This window comes from Medicago sativa, chromosome 4 (genome assembly GCF_051527215.1).
Source record: "Medicago sativa cultivar Bolivia chromosome 4, Bolivia_mono, whole genome shotgun sequence".
Lineage (NCBI taxonomy): Eukaryota > Viridiplantae > Streptophyta > Magnoliopsida > Fabales > Fabaceae > Medicago > Medicago sativa.
The window spans coordinates 68,320,766-68,340,634 of NC_140752.1; the positions used below are offsets into that span (position 1 = coordinate 68,320,766).

The 19,869-nt window shown below is 35.8% G+C and overlaps 2 protein-coding genes and 1 pseudogene across 2 annotated transcripts; all 3 read left to right on the plus strand.

Annotated features, from left to right (window-relative positions):
* The first annotated feature begins 644 nt into the window (after window positions 1-644).
* On the plus strand, window positions 645-5,511 carry LOC146931110 (putative nucleolar protein 5-1). The gene is made up of 9 exons (XM_085702592.1): window positions 645-770; window positions 1,305-1,405; window positions 1,819-1,860; window positions 2,027-2,206; window positions 2,292-2,456; window positions 3,742-3,942; window positions 4,135-4,632; window positions 4,706-4,840; window positions 4,918-5,511. The coding sequence occupies exons 2-9, from the start codon at window positions 1,328-1,330 to the stop codon at window positions 5,281-5,283; spliced, it is 1,665 nt and encodes a 554-aa protein (XP_085558718.1). The 5' UTR covers window positions 645-770; window positions 1,305-1,327; the 3' UTR covers window positions 5,284-5,511.
* LOC146931111 (small nucleolar RNA Z159/U59) lies at window positions 977-1,067 on the plus strand (annotated as a pseudogene).
* Window positions 5,512-9,926: 4,415 nt separating the features above from the next.
* Window positions 9,927-13,766, plus strand: CLV1 (Leucine-rich receptor-like protein kinase family protein). Its single transcript, XM_085702594.1, has 2 exons — window positions 9,927-12,584; window positions 13,107-13,766. The coding sequence occupies exons 1-2, from the start codon at window positions 10,016-10,018 to the stop codon at window positions 13,460-13,462; spliced, it is 2,925 nt and encodes a 974-aa protein (XP_085558720.1). The 5' UTR covers window positions 9,927-10,015; the 3' UTR covers window positions 13,463-13,766.
* The last annotated feature ends 6,103 nt before the right edge of the window (window positions 13,767-19,869 follow it).

Here is a 19,869-nt window from a genome sequence, read left to right on the forward strand (position 1 = left end):
AAAAATCATTGAATATACTTTGTTTGAGTTTTTATCCCAAATTCAGGTTCCATTTAGATAACGGGTAGGAACTTAGATTTTGAAATATACTTAAATTGGGTAGCTCAGTTGTTCTGAAACTGTGTGTGGCTAGTTCCTTCTTGTATTTGATTAGTTTGATTTTTTGGGTTGACTTGCAAGGCTCTTTAAGATGCAAAAATTACAAATATTTCATTTCTTGGTCATAACATTAATCTCTAAAACAAAAATTAATCTCTTTCAAACAAATATTAGATTTATTGGTTATAACATTCACCAAAGAACAATTATCCCCTTCGACGATTGCTTTTCTGACATTTGATATGTCTTAGCAACACAAGTAAAAGACCAAAAAACCCAACGGCAGTTAACTGCCGCTGGGTTTCTAGTTATAACCCAACGGTAGTTAACTACCACTGGGGGGTATTTTAGTAATTTACTTGTATTATTAGGAACTTCTTAATGTCAAAAAAGCAGTTGTCATCCCCTTCAATCGAGATATGAGGGGCTTAAAAAGAAATTTTCGGAATTAATTGGGCTTACATGACAGTGATGGCCCATTAAAAACAGTTCATATTTTCTCTATTTATATATATATAGAACCCTAAACCAGCGCCTCCTTCTCTGAGTTGTAGACTGTATCTTCACCAAACCCTAATTTAGGGTTTAAGCTTCACCACGGAAATCCCCAAATTCGAATTTGTACCTGATTCAACCACCTTTTCACGCCGCAACACTCTTCTCAACTTAAGGTGAACGCTTCTCGCTTTCTTAAAGCTTCAAACTTTGACCTATTTACTATCTCTTGCGCTGATTTCGAATTTTATCAATGTTTTTGTTCCAATTTAGTTTTTTAGGTTTCTATTTTCCTAAATCGTACATTTTTTGCTACTGATTTGTTAGAGGGTTATTGTGAGTGTTTTATAGGTTATGGGTTTGGTAACTGTTAATAATATTAGTCTCCGATGATGAACAAAATGATATAACTTTCGTTCTTCTGAGATGTTTCTGTGCGGAAGAAAATTATTGGAGACCTGAACTGAGGAGACTCTTTCAAATTTCGTATTTTTATTAGAAATGAAAAAACACTCTTGCTTCAGATTGTGCTGTGCTGTTTTTTTCCCATTGTGTCTGTTTTCTGGGTGTTGGCAAAGTCAACGTTTTTTGGTGTTTGCTTGTAACTGGGTAGTGCTTACTGTTTTAGAGTTATTTGTGTCTTTTGTAACACGATGTTTTTTGTTTTGTGACTAATATTCATATGATGTTTTATTGCTTTGTTTTTTCAGGTTTATTTATTTAAGGTGATAAAATGCTTCTACTGTTTGAAACACCGGCCGGGTTTGCTATTTTCAAAGTGCTTGATGAAGGAAAGCTTTCTAAAGTTGAGGTGATTATCTTCATAACTTGTTTTTCTGTTTTAAAAAATGCATATAATTTTTGTTTTTATTTCTAGAGAATATTTTTGCAGCATTTTTTTTAAATTGTAATTGTTTAAATGCTTGTGTCTAGTATCATCTGTATGATCTCTAAAATGTACATTTTTCATTTAAAATTTATTTTATATGTATTGATTACCACTGTGTTTAATACCACTAAGGAAGTGCAGAATCTACTCGTTTTTCATTGTCATAACAAACCATTTTTTCTTTTCATTTCAAGATAGTTTTTCAAATTCAAAATGTATAGGAGTTCTCAATCCGGTGAAGCGTTATGTACTGTCAACTGTGTTTCATTTAACCACTGTATTTATACTTTGTCTTCGGCCTAACCAATTTATATTTTACCAACTTCTTTATACAGGATTTACAGAACGAGTTTACCACTGCAGATGCTGCTAGAAAGGTACTACTCTGCATATTTCCCACACCCTTATCCTCTCAATTTCATGTTTGCTTCTCTCAGCAATATGATAATGGCGAAAATATACTCAATACTCAATTTATTTACATGCATCTATATTTTTGTGTTTCTTGAACATTTAAAGCTAACACTAAATAATCAAATTTAGGTGGTCAAATTGAAAGCTTTTAACAAATTTGCGAATACTTCCGAAGCTCTAGAGGCAGCTACTTTGCTAATTGATGGCAAAGCTAGCAAGGGTCTGCGCAAGTTTCTACGTGTTCATTGTGAAAATGAAACGTTAGGTGTTGCTGAGTCAAAGCTTGGGAATATTATTAAGGAGAAATTGGTATGCTACCTAAGTTACTCTTAAACAAAATTATGATAGTTTACATATATATCAAATAGCTAATTTTTTATCGGTTGAATTTCAGAAAATTGATTGTGTTCATAACAATGCTGTTATGGAGTTGATGAGAGGTGTAAGATATCAATTGAATGAACTCATAGCAGGTCTAGCTGTTCAAGACATGGCCCCTATGAGCTTGGGTTTGTCTCATAGCTTATCCAGATACAAGCTGAAGTTTAGCGCTGACAAGGTATTTTGTTGTTGTTGACTTTGAACATATAAGTAGTAGTTCTTTCTCACCGTTGTTGTACTATGTTTTCAACCTGATCAATATATTGAAGCCACTTTAATTTTTCTCACGTTAATGTCCATATTCTGCTTTGCTAGTCATCAAAGAAGTTAGGCACAAATATGGTTATTGTTTGATTTAAAATAAAGACATCATACTGTTGTTCCTTTATTCTTAAGATTGCATGATGATGTTTTGTGTTTTTTTCTTACAAACATATTGTAAGTTAACTAAAAATCAACTGTTCGGTAATTGTGACAGAACAAAACATGTTGTAAGTTAACTAAAAATGAAGGTGGAGCTCTGGTATTGATTTGTTATGTTCAAATTGTGTTATACTCCCTCCGTCCCTTAATGTAACCCCCCTTTGCATTTTTCACATTTCTTAAGAAAAGTTGTCAGTGTAATTAATGTGTCTCTTTTGTGTATTAATATTACCAAATTGTCCTTTGTTAGTATGTGTATTAAATTTGACTATTCATATTTCAAGACAAGTTAGTAGTATTAATTAGGGGTATGTTTAGGAAAAAAGTAATAAATGCATCTAGTAATTTGAAAAGGGGGTTACATTTAGGGACAAAAATAAAATCAAATGGGTGGTTACATTAAGGGACGGAGGGAGTATTTTTCACCGAACAGTTGGTTGTGGCGGTGCAGGAGTATGAGTTTAGGAGACCATTAAAACCAGAAGGTTTTGATGCCTTATCAAAGTGAAATAATGCAGCGAGGGATAGGAGAATAGAGGGAGAAAGACTGAAATCTGATAATCAGATTTTATCATTTTTTAACCTGGATATATATATTTAGAGAGAGTTATCTTTAGATACTGTCTAATATGACCAGCTGTGATACAAAGAAGACTATATCCCCGTAGTGTTAGGTCCAACTCTTTAATTATGTGTATCATAAAGACAGTTTTATTCGGGACCTTAACTAACGTTCTAATGGTGGTAAGGTGTTTTAACCAGCTGCTTTCTAATGTGCCAGAGTAAATGGTAACCGAAATAGTAGCTTAAGACTTACAATTCAATGTTCTTGAGGTGTAAGCTGAATCTTTTAACATTTCTAGGCAAATATGCATATGGAATTGTATAGTTATTAATTCTCCTTAAATTTCCAATTTTGTTGTGATTTGTTTGTATGGTGGTAATTTTTGACTGATGCAAAGTTAACTTTTTTCTTCTTCAGCTAGCTGGTAAATACTTTTTGAATAACTATTTCCTGACTTTATGATGCTTTTTATTAGGTGGATACTATGATCGTTCAGGCTATTGGTTTGCTTGATGATCTTGATAAAGAGCTGAACACGTATGCCATGAGGGTTCGTGAATGGTATGGTTGGCATTTTCCAGAACTTACCAAAATCATAGTTGACAACATCCAATATGCAAGGTCTGTCAAGTTGATGGGTGATCGCATTAATGCTGCAAAGCTTGATTTCTCTGAGGTAGAGTTACGATTTTCAATGACCTGCTGCCAATTAATTTACTCATTGCATACTAGATACCAATATTTACTCTTTGTTTAACTAACATAATTGAAAATTGTTGTTTCTTGAGACAAATAATATTTAGTTTCATGTTTATTCACTGATGCTTTTTATTTGAATATTTATCTTTTATCCTGAAATGAATTTCAGATTTTGTCAGAGGAGGTTGAGGCAGAGGTGAAGGAAGCTTCAGTGATATCAATGGGAACTGAAATTGGTGAGCTTGATTTGTCAAATATTAGAGAGCTCTGTGATCAGGTTTTGTCTCTATCAGAATACAGAGCTCAACTCTATGATTATCTCAAGAGTAGGATGAACACCATTGCACCCAATTTGACTGCTATGGTTGGGGAGCTTGTTGGTGCTCGCCTCATTGCCCATGGAGGAAGCTTAATAAATCTTGCAAAGCAGCCTGGTAGTACCGTGCAGATTCTTGGTGCCGAGAAAGCTCTTTTTAGAGCACTGAAGACTAAGCATGCTACTCCAAAGTATGGTCTCATTTACCATGCATCCTTGATTGGTCAGGCCGCTCCAAAGTTCAAGGGGAAAATTTCTCGGTCACTTGCTGCAAAGACTGCTTTGGCTATCAGGTGTGATGCACTGGGTGACGGGCAAGATAACACCATGGGATTGGAAAACAGAGCTAAGGTACTTGTTATTCTGTTAGTTATATGTCATATGATTTCTATATCAGATTTTATTTACACAAGTTTTTGTGCAGCTTGAAGCACGTTTGAGGAACCTTGAAGGCAAAGAACTAGGCCGCTTTGCCGGTTCTGCTAAAGGGAAGCCCAAGATCGAAGCATATGACAAGGATAGAAAGAAAGGAGCCGGAGGACTGATAACTCCAGCTAAGGTATATTATTAGCTTCATTTGGTGTTATTTAATTTTCTATTGGTTTTGTTATGTGCTGATTGATCTTTTCTTTGTAGACATATAATACTGCAGCCGATTCAGTTATTGAACCAAAGTCTAATTCTGCAATGGATGAAGATACACCAGAGCCTCCTGTTACTGACAAAAAGAAAGAAAAGAAGGAAAAGAAAGAAAAGAAGAAAAAGGAGAAAAAGGAAGAGGTGGTTGAAGATGTTGTTGAGGAACCAGAAGAGGAAGTTGTTAAGAAAGAAAAGAAGAAGAAAAAGAAGGAATCTACTGAAAAGGCAGAGGTGCAGAATGGAGACCATACTTCGAATGGAGGAGAAAAGAAGAAAAAGAGGAAGAAGCAGGCAGAGGAGGAAGACTCTGCTGAGATGCCGCCGAGCAAAAAGAAAGATAAAAAGAAGAAAAGAGCCGACTAGAGCGAAATATATGTATCAGCTAATCAATACGGTGACTGGTAACCATTTTTGTATACTTCTGGAGCTCAGTAGTAGTTGTTTCGATGTTTTATTTGCTTTTCATGTTAATGCAATTTGTAGGTCTCTATGAATCCTTATTTATTTAATGGGATAAGTTTTGTTTTTCCTGACTTCAGTGGATAATATATGGTTTAATTATATATAATTAATTATGTTTGTGAATGGAAATAGGTTTCGCCATATGCTTTGTTCTATTTAGTCCCCATCTCAGATCCACTTTTGCAAAAAAATGACTGGATAATATTTAAGTATTTTTTTCCCTTGTGCCACATGTATTACTTCACAAATGTGGACACCATTAACATTGGTTTTCCTTTTCTCCTCCAAAGGGAGAGATTCATTCAATGAAATGACACGGTTCAAAGTGGTATTTTTTTGTAAGCACCACTTGTTTCTTAAGTGAGAGAGACTAATCACTCAAGACAATGGAATTTATTTTAACGGGTTGAAGCTTCACTACAACTTTATCTGAGATTGAAAATTTACTTCAAAAATCATGTAACCAAGACTGCATTTATTTATTTGAATTCGGTATGACCGATTAATCTGAGAGGTTGAATCCCATTGTTCAGTGGTGGGGACTCCTCCATTTAGAGATAGAGCTCAGTGGTGGGGACTCCTCCATTTAGAGATAGAGCAAAGTTTCTTATGGAAATTGGCACACAATTAGACCAACCCAACTGAGTTTTTTAGACTGCATAATTAAGAGTGAGTTTTTTAGACTGCATATTTTAGAGTCATTACGAAATCAGATGTAAGGACCTGAATTAGAGACTGGTGTATATTTCTTCACCAAATGTGACTTATAGTAGTACTAGAAACTAAGTGGTTTTTGGCTAATGTAAGATATATTGGCTTATAATAGAACTAGAAACTAAGTGGTTATTGGCTAATGCGAGACATATTTTATGACGTGGCGTATATTAGAACTAATTGGGTTATTTGCTATTCATTTGAAGGGTGTTTGTAATTATTTTTAATATAGTTCCTTTAAACCTTTATGATGTTATATTTCTTCATCAAATGTGTTTTTTTTTTAAGAAGTCAAACTAACCTATCAAAATTGATACCGAAAAGAATCGAACATGAGACTTTGAGTGAGTCTCAAACCAACACACTAGATCAACCCAAGTGGGTATCATCAAATGTGGCTTTAGTAGAAACTAAGTGGTTATTGGCTAAAGTAGGACATTTTTATCTGAACTGAATCAATCTAATTACAAAATGATTATGTTATGCTATTTGTGGTTTATAGAGGTCAACTGCCGGAACAAACGTGATCCACACTTTAGAGTGGTTCCATCATGTCGACATAATGCACAAAAGAGGTCATAAACATGGTAAAAATGAGTAATTTATGTGAGATTATCTGTTCAAAAATTTCTTAGATAAAAAAATACCGATAAAGTAGTGCTCAAAACATGGATAGGATACTATGCAGAAATTACAGAAATTATTTCTGTAATTGTTGTGTCTTTATACTTCTCCTCGACATAAGGAATAATTTCTCACTTGAACACACACTTTGCTTGATTATTAACAAGATCATTTTAAAGAAGTGTCAAAATCTCGGTTTTGCCTTTTGCTCTAACGAGCTGCGTTATAGTTATTGTCCTTGCTCTTCCGAGAATTACACAACGATGTAGGCTTCATCAACATCCAAGGACAGTAGTTACTGTTACTGCTCTACACTGCATTGCAAGAGAGAAAACAATGAGAGAATATGTGAAAGAGAATTGAAAAATGGGTGGGGACAACATCCATTTTTGTATATGGGAACCAAAATGTTGAAAAGTATATAAAAGGAAAAATAATGTGTTGGGGAAATCACACAATAGCTTATGAGTAGATCCGCCATTGTAGCTAAGTACAGGGGCTTGCCATAGAGAATATAAACTGTCTGCCATTGTAAAAGACCAAGAAAAATTTAAGGGCCAATAATGGAAGATAATTTTAGTCGCTTCACGTACACTTAGTTGTCACTACTCACCATCATTAGAGGGGTTGACAAACGACAATATAGAACATTTTTTTGAAACATACCACCCATCCATTATTAGTGGATGTGGATCCCAATTCCAAAAAAACTATGAAAGAAATGTTGAAAGAATAACGCGAATCCATTTTGGAAGCATTGCTATGTGAGAATCTTGACCTACTATTTCATGACAAAATTATTGATTGGGAAGTAAATTAAATACCTTCTCTTTGCAATATTCACACTTGTTAAAAAAATAAAAAATAAAGCTACATATATTCTCTTTTTGTATGTTCATGTTCTTGTAAATAATTTTTTCTATATGCTCTTCTAGATAAACATGACACATTTATACGGTATATTTTTTAAAATAATAGTAATATTTTTCTTCCCTTATTATTAATTTTTTGACCTAATAAGATATTTGATCCCTTTCACACAAAAAATTATATTTGTTCCCTTATATGACGAGTTAAGTGTAGGGCTTCCAAAATGGTGTTATGTTGGAATGGAAATCCGGGGCAGACGATGCTGATTATGGAGGGTAGCAGAGTGATGTTATGGGGTCATGATAACTGATAAACAGTGGTGCATCTAGCTTCCGATGATGGTGCTATGAGTGTCAAACTGATGTAACATTTAAAAATTTCAGTAAAAAAGTGTAACATTTAAAATTTTGAAACTAAAAGTAAATTTTTTAATACACAAATAAACACTAGACAAAATACTTTTGGACACCAAACAAGGATGAGGTTTAAGTGAAGTCGCGTAGTCGGCTTATTTGCACACATTCTCTAGAGAATGAAACGTTCTTAGAGAAACTTCATAATACAAATGTTTTCTTAGTACTTGCTTTCTACTTTCGTAGAATCGTTTATTTATAGGTCTAAGGACCTTACTACTATTCGCTCATATTACTATTCACTATAGTTTTTTTCCTACAGCTTGCTTTCTACTCTCGTAGAAGCCTTTATTTATAAGCCTAAAGACCCTACTACTATTCGCTCATAATACTATTCACTATAGTTCTATTCACACTAATACTATTCATTTCTTACATGATTTATGACATAAAAGAATGAAATTTCATTGCTATTTTACTCTTCCATCATGTTTTTTTTTTCTTCTTCAAGACATATGTCATTCTCTTCGCACTTGTGAACTTCGCCACCAACAATCATGGGCCGTCACAGCTTCACCAACAATTGCGAGTTACCTGGGCTCCACCATCAACCATCGAAAGGGTTGTTGAAGCTCTGCCAAACCACCGTGAGTTGTTAGAGCCCTGCCGTCGACCTCTTTAGAATCGCTAGACTCCGTCATAACCACCATCAACCACGACAAATGGTGGGGTGTCAAATAGGTGTACCCCATATATGGATATAGAGTATACAACCATCATTGCTCTTTTGTTTGACCAAGAGACAAAATACCAAATTAAGTCTTTATTTTCTACTAGTATTTTTTTCTTTTCTTACCTCTACTTGTATTTTTTTTTAACGAGTCAAGATTAAACTGTTGGGTTATTTTATTTTTTATGTAAAATAAATTAGTCAAGTTTGAATCGTTTTTTTTTTTTAAAGTAAAATTCAAATTTGAAGTGTTAAACTTGTTAGTTTGCACTTTTAGGTACACTGTACGACTTTAATCTTAATAGCACGAGCATTCATCTGTCACTAGAAAACAGAGAGCACGTTCAAGATAGTGATGCAATAGGTGTTACCCTAAATTCAGGTACTGAATTTTGTTTAGTTGAACGAAATTTGAACATGCATTTTACTTCGATGCCAACAGTCAAATAAGTAAAGATGATTGTTATTCTAGTCTTACACCTTTTTTTAATTCCTAGAGTCCACACTCCACAACCACAAATGGACCATTGATGTCTTTGTCAAATGTAGAGAATATTGTGCACAAAAAATCATCAATCATAGCAACAATCAGTGATTTCTAGCTATAACCACGAGTTCATTGTTAGACTGAAATGAATGCTCTATATAACTAGGCCAAAAAACTTTACACAAACATTTCAAAAACATTTTTCATTTTACATAACTCATGTGATTTACATCTAAATCTAATCACTCTAGTATAGTAGTATAAACCAAAAAGATTATTTACATTAAACTTGGAAATGTTTGGGACAGAACCATATACGCATAAAAACAATTTAAAATTTTACTAATGCATAATACACTTTAACCAAACATAGAATACGATTCTGCAATATCTAGTGGATGAGGGTGGAAATAACTTGAAACATAGAATCAATGCCTTCACCTTTTCACGAGCAACAACTTTCTCAAATACAAAGTTCCAATTCTTCCACGTAAAACACCTTTTTTTCTCCCAATTTTCTATTTTTAATTTGGAAAAATACATAAATCAACTTTGGTTTCATTCCAAAGTGTGTCTTTAACAAAGAATTGCATCTTTGTCACAAAAGTAAATTAAGTCTACTCGTGGACTTAACTAGTGGGAAATAGGATATTACACAAAGATTATACTCCACTCTACCATATGTTAACCAATAAGATAACATCAATTAAATTAACTATAATCGTACTTATTATTATAAATACAGAATGCAATCACTGCATGTAGTGTGAGTGTGGTACCAAAAAGAGAAATTAAATACACCCAATGCAAACATTGCAAACCAATTCATAGGTACAAAACTAAGCAAAAAGAAAGATGAAAAGCATCACATGTTATTTGCTATTATTGTGCATGTTATTTACAACGTGTTCTTCATTAAATAATGATCTTGATGCGTTGCTAAAGCTAAAAAAATCAATGAAAGGAGAGAAATCCACAGATGATGCACTCAAAGACTGGAAATTTTCAACTTCTGCTTCAGCTCACTGTTCATTTTCCGGTGTAAAATGCGACGAAGATCAACGAGTGATTGCTTTGAACGTGACGCAAGTTCCACTCTTCGGACAACTTTCCAAGGAGATCGGAGAGTTGAACATGCTCGAGAGCCTTACCATCACTATGGACAATCTCACCGGCGAGCTTCCAACTGAGTTATCCAAACTTACTTCTCTTAGAATCCTCAACATCTCTCACAACCTCTTCTCCGGTAACTTCCCCGGTAACATCACTTTCGAAATGAAGAAACTTGAGGCTCTAGATGCTTATGACAATAATTTCGAAGGTCCTCTTCCAGAGGAAATCGTTAGCCTGATGGAACTCAAGCACTTAAATCTTGCTGGAAACTTTTTCTCCGGTACAATACCGGAGAGTTACTCGGAGTTTCAGAAGTTGGAGATTTTAAGGCTGAATTATAACAGTTTAACAGGGAAGATTCCTAAGAGTTTGTCGAAGTTAAAGACGCTGAAGGAACTCCGTTTAGGTTACGATAATGCTTACTCCGGTGGAATTCCACCGGAGTTAGGTTTAATAAAATCTCTCCAATATCTTGAAATTTCTAATGCTAACCTGACCGGAGAAATTCCACCGAGTCTTGGAAATTTAGAAAACCTCGACTCCTTGTTTTTGCAAATGAACAACCTCACCGGAACAATTCCACCCGAACTCTCTTCAATGCGAAGTCTCATGTCGTTGGATCTCTCCATCAACGGACTCTCAGGGGAGATTCCAGAAACCTTCTCAAAGCTGAAAAATCTCACTCTCATCAATTTCTTCCAGAACAAGCTTCGCGGTTCAATTCCAGCGTTCATCGGCGATCTTCCTAACCTCGAAACACTTCAGGTTTGGGAAAACAATTTCTCTTTTATATTGCCTCAGAATCTCGGTTCAAATGGAAAGTTCATATACTTTGACGTTACGAAGAATCACCTCACCGGATTGATCCCAACAGAGTTATGCAAATCGAAGAAGTTGAAAACGTTTCTCGTTACTGACAACTTCTTCCGCGGTCCAATACCTAACGGAATCGGCGCGTGTAAGTCACTTGAAAAAATCAGAGTCGCTAATAACTACTTGGACGGTCCGGTCCCACCAGGGATTTTTCAGTTGCCTTCTGTACAGATAATGGAGCTTGGAAATAACCGTTTTAACGGGCAACTACCAACGGAGATTTCTGGCAATTCTCTCGGGACTCTCGCTCTTTCTAACAATTTATTTACCGGGAGGATTCCGGCGTCCATGAAGAATCTCCGATCATTGCAGACGCTGTTACTCGACGCCAATCAGTTTGTCGGAGAAATTCCGGCAGAGATCTTTGCTTTACCGGTGTTGACAAGAATCAACATAAGTGGCAACAATCTCACCGGTGGAATTCCAAAGACGGTTACTCAATGTAGTTCACTGACCGCAGTTGACTTCAGCCGAAACATGCTTACTGGTGAGGTTCCCAAAGGGATGAAGAATCTGAAGGTGCTAAGCATTTTGAATGTTTCGCATAATAGCATATCGGGGCAAATCCCCGATGAGATTAGATTCATGACGAGTCTAACGACGCTGGATTTATCTTACAACAATTTCATTGGAATTGTCCCCACTGGTGGTCAGTTTTTGGTCTTCAACGACCGGTCATTTGCCGGAAACCCTAGCCTATGTTTCCCACACCAAACAACATGTTCTTCATTGCTCTATCCTTCGAGAAAAAGCCATGCAAAGGAGAAAGCCATCGTCATAGCAATCGTCTTCGCCACAGCGGTTTTAATGGTAATTGTAACATTGCACATGATGAGGAAGAGGAAGCGTCACATGGCAAAAGCATGGAAGCTAACAGCGTTTCAGAAGTTGGAATTCAGAGCGGAGGAAGTAGTGGAGTGTCTGAAAGAAGAGAACATAATAGGAAAAGGAGGAGCTGGGATTGTCTACAGAGGGTCCATGGCAAACGGAACAGATGTTGCGATAAAGCGTTTAGTTGGACAAGGAAGTGGTAGAAACGATTATGGATTCAAAGCTGAGATAGAAACATTGGGAAGGATTAGACACAGAAACATAATGAGGCTTTTGGGATATGTTTCAAATAAGGATACAAATTTGTTGCTGTATGAGTACATGCCTAATGGTAGTTTAGGTGAGTGGCTTCATGGTGCAAAAGGTTGTCATTTGAGTTGGGAAATGAGGTACAAAATTGCTGTGGAAGCTGCCAAGGGACTTTGCTATTTGCACCATGATTGTTCACCTCTTATCATTCATAGGGATGTTAAGTCTAATAATATCTTGCTTGATGCTGATTTTGAGGCTCATGTTGCTGATTTTGGACTTGCTAAGTTCTTGTATGATCCAGGTGCTTCTCAATCCATGTCCTCTATTGCTGGCTCCTACGGCTACATCGCTCCAGGTTAGTTCCTTCCCTTCTTTATTTTTACGAGTCTAGCAACGAAATTTACACACAGTAACGACTTGTTGAGTAGTGGAAAATTACAAGTTTGAATATGCACTCAAACATATAAAATGTTTATTTAGTTTTTTACCATCTAAGTTGTATTTACGATTACGAGCAGAGGCGGACCCACCATAAGACATAATGTGGCTTCTAGGTTCAACGGAACCACCATAAGGCATAGTGTGGCTCCTAGGTTCAACACTCGTGTTCTAATTTTTTTTAAATCAAACCTGTGACACATTGGTAAAAAAAAAAACACATCCAAACCGTTTTGCTATTGTACTTTATGTGTAATTTCGCTTTGTTAATATATATTGTTTCTTTGATATTTTAGCCACACCAATATCGAAAGTCTAAGTCCATCCCTGATTACGAGACTTACTAACATTTTATTATGACCTAACAATATTATTTATTTTATTAGTGTCATGTGATTAAGTTTGTTTCTAATAATGGAAATGTTGAATGGTTGAGCAGAATATGCATACACTCTCAAAGTGGATGAGAAAAGTGATGTGTATAGCTTTGGAGTGGTGTTATTGGAGCTGATTATAGGAAGGAAGCCAGTTGGTGAATTTGGAGATGGAGTAGACATCGTTGGATGGATCAATAAAACTGAATTAGAACTTTATCAGCCGTCGGATAAAGCATTAGTGTCAGCAGTGGTGGACCCACGACTCAATGGATACCCTTTGACTAGTGTTATCTACATGTTCAACATAGCTATGATGTGTGTTAAAGAAATGGGACCAGCAAGACCTACCATGAGGGAAGTTGTTCATATGCTCACTAATCCACCTCACTCTACAAGTCACAACTTAATTAATCTCTAGTATTAGATAAATGAGTACACTTCTTTGAAAATAAATTAACAAAAGAAACTGTGCAAGTGATTTGTACTTTGTATCTAGTAGATTGGCAGAAGTGAAATAACAAATCAAGTGTGTAGTTAGTATTAAATAGGTTTGAATTTCACAATGTCGTGTGATTTGAAATATTTTTACTGACTGTGTTTCATGAAATTTTGTACAATAGGGATTGTTATTTGAAAAAGGGTTTTGAGTAGTACCACTATTGTTATTGTAACTTCAGCCTTGAATGAATATGTGAAAATATATGATTTAGATTTCTTTTAAATGGGAAATGTAGAGTGGGTTTAGACAAATTTTGGATATAATACGAGAGACAATGATGTTTAAAATGGAGAAAAATTAGATGCAAGAAGAAGCAAACCAAGAGACTGATAGATAGATAGATAAAATGGTAAACAAATGAAATTTAGAGGATCCTTTTTCGAAAAAATAGGTATTTGAGTAAAGTATGAAAAAACAAATTAAGAGACATAAAGAGAGAAATGTAGACAAATGAAATTTATATATTAGTCAATCCAAATTTATATTTTTGGATAAGGATTCTCTAATTTTCATTTGTGCGCCTTTCTATCTCTGTCTTGATTTGCTTTCTCTCACGTCTTTTTCCCACCATTTTAAACACCGTTATTTATCCTATTCTATCCAAATGTTGTCTAAGCTCAAAAGGTAGATGATCCAAATTTATATTTTCGACAAGGCTCTTATAATTTATGACCATTTAACCTTCATTTATCTACCTTTCTCTCTATCTCTTTCTTAATATGTTTTCTCTCACATATTTTTCCTCCATTTTAAACATTACCATCTCTCCTTTTTTATCCAAATTTTTGTCTATGTCACTCTACATTTTTCCACTTAAAATGTAGATGATCCAAATCCGATTTAAACCTTCTACCTTTTATATTTTTAAAATAAATAAATTTTTCAAATGAGTTATAATTTTTTTTATAATGATAAATATATTTTCTCTTTTTATTTATCACTTTCGGACATTACTTTTTTTCTGAAGAAAAAAAGTAAAGGTCCAGATAAAAAGAAAAAAGAAACTAACTACAATACAATATTCAATAAACCTCTAATCTACCAACAAGGAAAAATAGATAAAGTTAGGAGCAAAATAAAAAATACAAGTAGACAAAAGTAAATTAAGACCAAAAACTTTGAAAAAGTATCTATCGCATAATTCACCTCGCAGGAAATATGTCACACCTTACACTTTGACAATCGATTAAGAAGACCTTGAACTTAAGTTACCAACTCAAAACACGGATGGTTCCAATTACAACAAACTTCCAGCGACAACACTACTTCGGATGCATTACTTAAGATTCATGTATTTACACATCTTTTTATACTTTTACTCTAATTAATACTATCTTATAATTTATATTTGTTATTTTACATGTATAATACAATGTTGTTAGACTCCTACACCATGTGGCGAATTTAAGGTCCAAATCCCATAAGTTACCAAGTGATTAACATAAAACATTCCCAAATGTTGCACGATCAAAATACAATTTTCAATTTTATCTTTAACTACCTTGCCTTAAATAAATAAAAAGAGAGAAAATTCGAATATGAGATTGTGAAGCAAAAAGTGGCAGAAATCTTGTGTGGCAATATTTGTTCAATGATATACATATTATTCGCCTTACATTTACAGAAAAAGGAGATTCAAAGTTGGTTGCAATAAACAATCGTGCTCGTTGTTTGGAAAGAACATATTCGAAGAAAATAGAAGATAAAACAAAAAGAAAATTATAAAACCACACGTATTTGTGATAATATTAGAATTGGAACAAAGGGCAGCTATTGGATTTGTGATAATATTAGAGTTGGAACAAAGGGCAGCTATTGGTTAGGAACTTGGATCTAAGAAACTCATAGCCTCGTAGGGATCAATGCATTAGAATATTTATTGTCAAATTGCATTGCATACATTCAAACCTTTGCAGTATTTTTTGCATAGTTCATTGCCATGTTCACAGAATCGTGATTCCACGGAAAAATCGATGGCTGTCTCTTCTTTGCTTCCACCCAGGGCCGTCTTAAACAATTCGTAGGCCCGGTTTTAATCTTATAAATCGGGCCCCTAATAAAAAAAAAAAAAGGAAATTTTTTTTCTTTCATATCTCTACTCTTTAGTCTTTTCCAATTGCAATTTATGAGTTTTTAACTTCTAATTGTGGTTGTTGTGACGGATAATTCATAGATTTTTTTTTGGTTACAAAGCTAAACATAATTCATAGATTAAGCAAGGGATTTTCTTTTTCATTAAGCAAAATGGATTAGTTTGGGAAAAAAGTAATGGAATGATAAAGTTAAATATATTGTCCTCATGAAAAAAGAGGTACCGTAAATGAAAAAAAAAAAAAAAAAACCTGGGGGGAGTTGAACCCCTAACCCAGCGCACAACTGCGGAACGCTTTACCACTGAAGCATTGTTAACATTCTGTTAAGAACTCGCCTTTACCTCTATATAACGCTTACTGTAGAATCTTATATACAAAAAAAATAATATGGGCCCCCAAAAATTTGAGGCCCGGTGGCATAGCCCAGCCTCGACGGGCTATGGGCCGGCCCTGCTTCCACCAACCTTGTTAATTTCCAGTTGGTCTAGTGTAGTCGAAAACCGGTCGTGTAGTCGGCTTACTTGAGGTCATATGATCAAAATTGAACGGTTCAGATTTTAACTTTAGTATTTTATATTATATTGAAGTTTTTTTTTTTGAATCAGCAAATATTATTAAACGCCATCCCCGCAAGACGCATGGTATGGACGAAACAAGATACAAATGGTGCCGCATATAGACGGTATACCATAACCACCAAACAAAGCCCCTGAAGATAAACCCACCAAAACACATCACCACCTAAGACGAACACCTTAACAAAAACAAAACACTATAAACACAGTATCCACAACCACCCATCGTCACTACTCACCCCCAACGAACACCCCTCAAAATAAAACTCTCAGACTTCAACACCCAAGCTGAGCCACATTCGAAAAGCTCCTAACCGAATGAACATGCAGCTTCCACAACTTCTCGACCTCCGATCCACCGAAAGAGCACAAAACAAAAGCCCAAAAACCAACTTAAGCTAAAGAGTTGACTCCCGATCTCGAATCAAAAGTGATCGGCCCACCAGACTTTAGAACCAAATCAGCAGGGCACCCCTCTCCCCCGGTACACCAGAGAACACCATATCAAGTCAAACAGGATTGCAGCTAGACACCAACTCCTGATCTTGAAGCAAAAATAACCGGCCCACCAGACACCAACACACAATAAGTAAGACGATGGACATGATATGCGATTGGTGCAAACAACAAGCAAATCAAAAGGAAAAGGCTCATCGCAACGGACACCCACCCTCCAAACACCCTAAACACCTTAACAACCTAACAAAAAAACGAGAGCTAGTGACGACGAACAAGGACCCGAGCAACAGAGTCTGCCTCCAAAAGGAATCACCCCCCACAAACACCCACCCCCTTATATCGCTCCCATCCGCAAACCGCAACACTAATACAGCCCCACAATCCCTCACACTAAGCCGCCGTCACCACCACCACAACACAACTAGAATGTCTGCCACCAAACAAGCACAATCCGAAGCACCACGACCACCGACGTGAACAAGCACAACCATCACGATCATTACGACGTCAAACGATTCGGGAGTTCGTTGAAGGAGGATTAATCGTGAATGGAAGATAAAACACCACACCTGCAGTCGCCGGAAAAAAATCACACATATCGGCTCCACACATCACCCCCCTCCACTCCACCCACCACCACCATCATGTCACCACCACACAAACAGAAACAGTAGCGAACCGGACCACCACCGACTTACCACCACCCACCACCACCAAGTCTCCACGGACCACTACTGCCTGTCCACCACTAGCCACCACCCATTCACCACAACCACCACCATCACGTCACCTCCACACAAACAAAAAAGAACAACGAACTGCTACCTGACCACCACTTAGAGAGAGGGGCAGAGAAGATATGTTAGAGAGCCGGAAACAGAGAGGGAAAGAGCTTGTCAATGGTCACCTAAACAAAAAACATTGAAGATCCAGATCCGGCTCTGGTTTCATATTCCGATCCGGATTCGAATCCCCCACCACAAACCACCACTAGCACCTCCACAAAAGCCAACACCAGCACTCACAAAACCTCCCCGAAAACCACTGCGAATCGCAAACCATCCCCACCAGAAAACCAGACACCACCGTGAGCTGTGTTGGTACAACCTCGTACAGCCACCGGCGCAACGATCACTGTACAGACGGAGGTGAGGTGATGCAGAGGTCGCGCCTCGTCGCACCACCGTCATTTGGACCTATATTATATTGAAGTTAAAAACAATCTTGAGATTTGAACCTTCCGATTTTGATCGGACAGTTCCAAAGTGATGACTACAACTGACTACATACAATCATGAGTGCACCTAATCCAATTGAAAAAACAAATACCCATACCCATTTGGCACATTCTTAAAATTAATTTAATAAAAAATATCTTATTTGTATATATTAAAAACATTTGTGCGTGTTACCCCTCCGGTTCTCAAGGAAAAGCAACCTTAATAATCTGAAGTTGGCATAAGAGGTAAGAAAAGCATGATCAAGAATTGTTCCACCTAGGAATCAAACTCAGATTCTCTTCAACAATTTATCTTTGGTGGAGCCCATTAAAAATTGTTGTTTAAATTAATTAATTATATTAATTATTAATAAAATATTATTTGGTTGGAGGTGGTCGGCAATCAGAACTCCAACCGATTCTACTTATGTTGCAGGATTTAAAAATATAAATCACTAAGGAACCTACAAGCATGGAAGACTTATCAAATTACAAATAAAATTAGCCGAATATAATTATTCAATTTTTTATATTTGAGGAGAAAAGAACTTACTTGCAGACATACTCTTTAGAGAATGGAACCTTTTTAGAGAAACTTCATACCACAAAAGTTTTCTTACAATTTGCTTTCTACTCTCTTAGAAGCCTTTATTTATAGGCATAAAGACCCCACTACTATTCTCTATAGTACTATTAATAGTAATACTATTAATTTCTTATGTGACTTATGAGATAAATAATTACACGTCATTGCATGGCTACATTACTCTTTCATCATGACGTCTTTTTCTTCAAGACACATGTCATTCTCTTCACAATTGGCAATACCACTTTGAACGCCTCCGCCACCAACAATCATGGGTCATCGCAACACTACTGACAACTACAAATCACATGAGTTCCACTGCTGCCAACCATCAAAAGGGTCGTCGGAGCTCTGCCAAACTACCATGAGTCGTCGGACCCTTCCGTCGACCTCTATAGGAACGCTAGACTTCGTCACGACCACCATCAACCACCATAAATGGTGGCGTGTCAACTGGGTGTACCTCATATATGGATGTACATCTATCATTACTCTTTTGTTTGACTTAGACAAAGAGAAATGATATTTGTACAACATTTGAACAACTCTATCTTTCATACTCATATCATGTTCTTATTATTTATCTTTTTTTTTTTCTCTCTCTCTCTCTCTCTTTCTATTGTTTTTGACCAATAAAAAAAGAAAAAAAAATGTTTTTTACAAATGATTGTACAAATATCACTACTCCTATAATACCAGATTATGTCTTTATTTTTTACGTCAAAAAAATTAGATTCAAATCTTGCAGTATTTTTGCATAGTTCATTGCCATGTTCATGGAATTGTGATTCCAGGAAAAAATCGATGTTTGTCTCTTCTTGCTCTCACCAACCTTGTTAATTCCCAATTGGTTCAGCACTTAAATCAAAACATCATAATTGATTTCTTCCCATTGCGAAACATTTTTTAGCATGATTATTTATAATAACTTAAACTTGTAATGTTACTTACAGAACGCACTACGTAAAACAAAGCACAACAATTTGTTGGAAATACTGATATGATTGTTGGAAGCATATTTAGGGGTCAAGCACTACTCTCATAATTTAGTGGAGGACCCAGAAAACAAAATATGTGGTGGGCTGTGGATAATTAGTTGTATTATTGTTGCTTCCAATGATGATAGCTAAGAAGCGAAAAACAAAATTTAATGTTTTTGATTATTCAAAACAAAGAAACAATAAAAATAAAATAAAAATTAAAGTTCTTTGATTATTCAAAACAAAGAAACAATAAAAATAAAATAAAAATTAAAAAGTTCAAAAACCAGCTTAATAAGTTCTTTTAAAAAGTTCAAAAATGAACAAAAACCAGCTTAATATGCACCAGCCGGGAATCGAACCCGGGTCTGTACCGTGGCAGGGTACTATTCTACCACTAGACCACTGGTTGGT

Coding starts and splice junctions, on each gene's coding strand:
- LOC146931110 (XM_085702592.1), top strand. CDS start 1,328: ATGCTTCTACTGTTTGAAACACCGGCCGGGTTTGCTATTTTCAAAGTG. Junction 1,861..2,026: donor CTGCAGATGCTGCTAGAAAG/GTACTACTCTGC, acceptor AATCAAATTTAG/GTGGTCAAATTGAAAGCTTT. Junction 4,633..4,705: donor GATTGGAAAACAGAGCTAAG/GTACTTGTTATT, acceptor GTTTTTGTGCAG/CTTGAAGCACGTTTGAGGAA.
- CLV1 (XM_085702594.1), top strand. CDS start 10,016: ATGAAAAGCATCACATGTTATTTGCTATTATTGTGCATGTTATTTACA. Junction 12,585..13,106: donor CTACGGCTACATCGCTCCAG/GTTAGTTCCTTC, acceptor ATGGTTGAGCAG/AATATGCATACACTCTCAAA.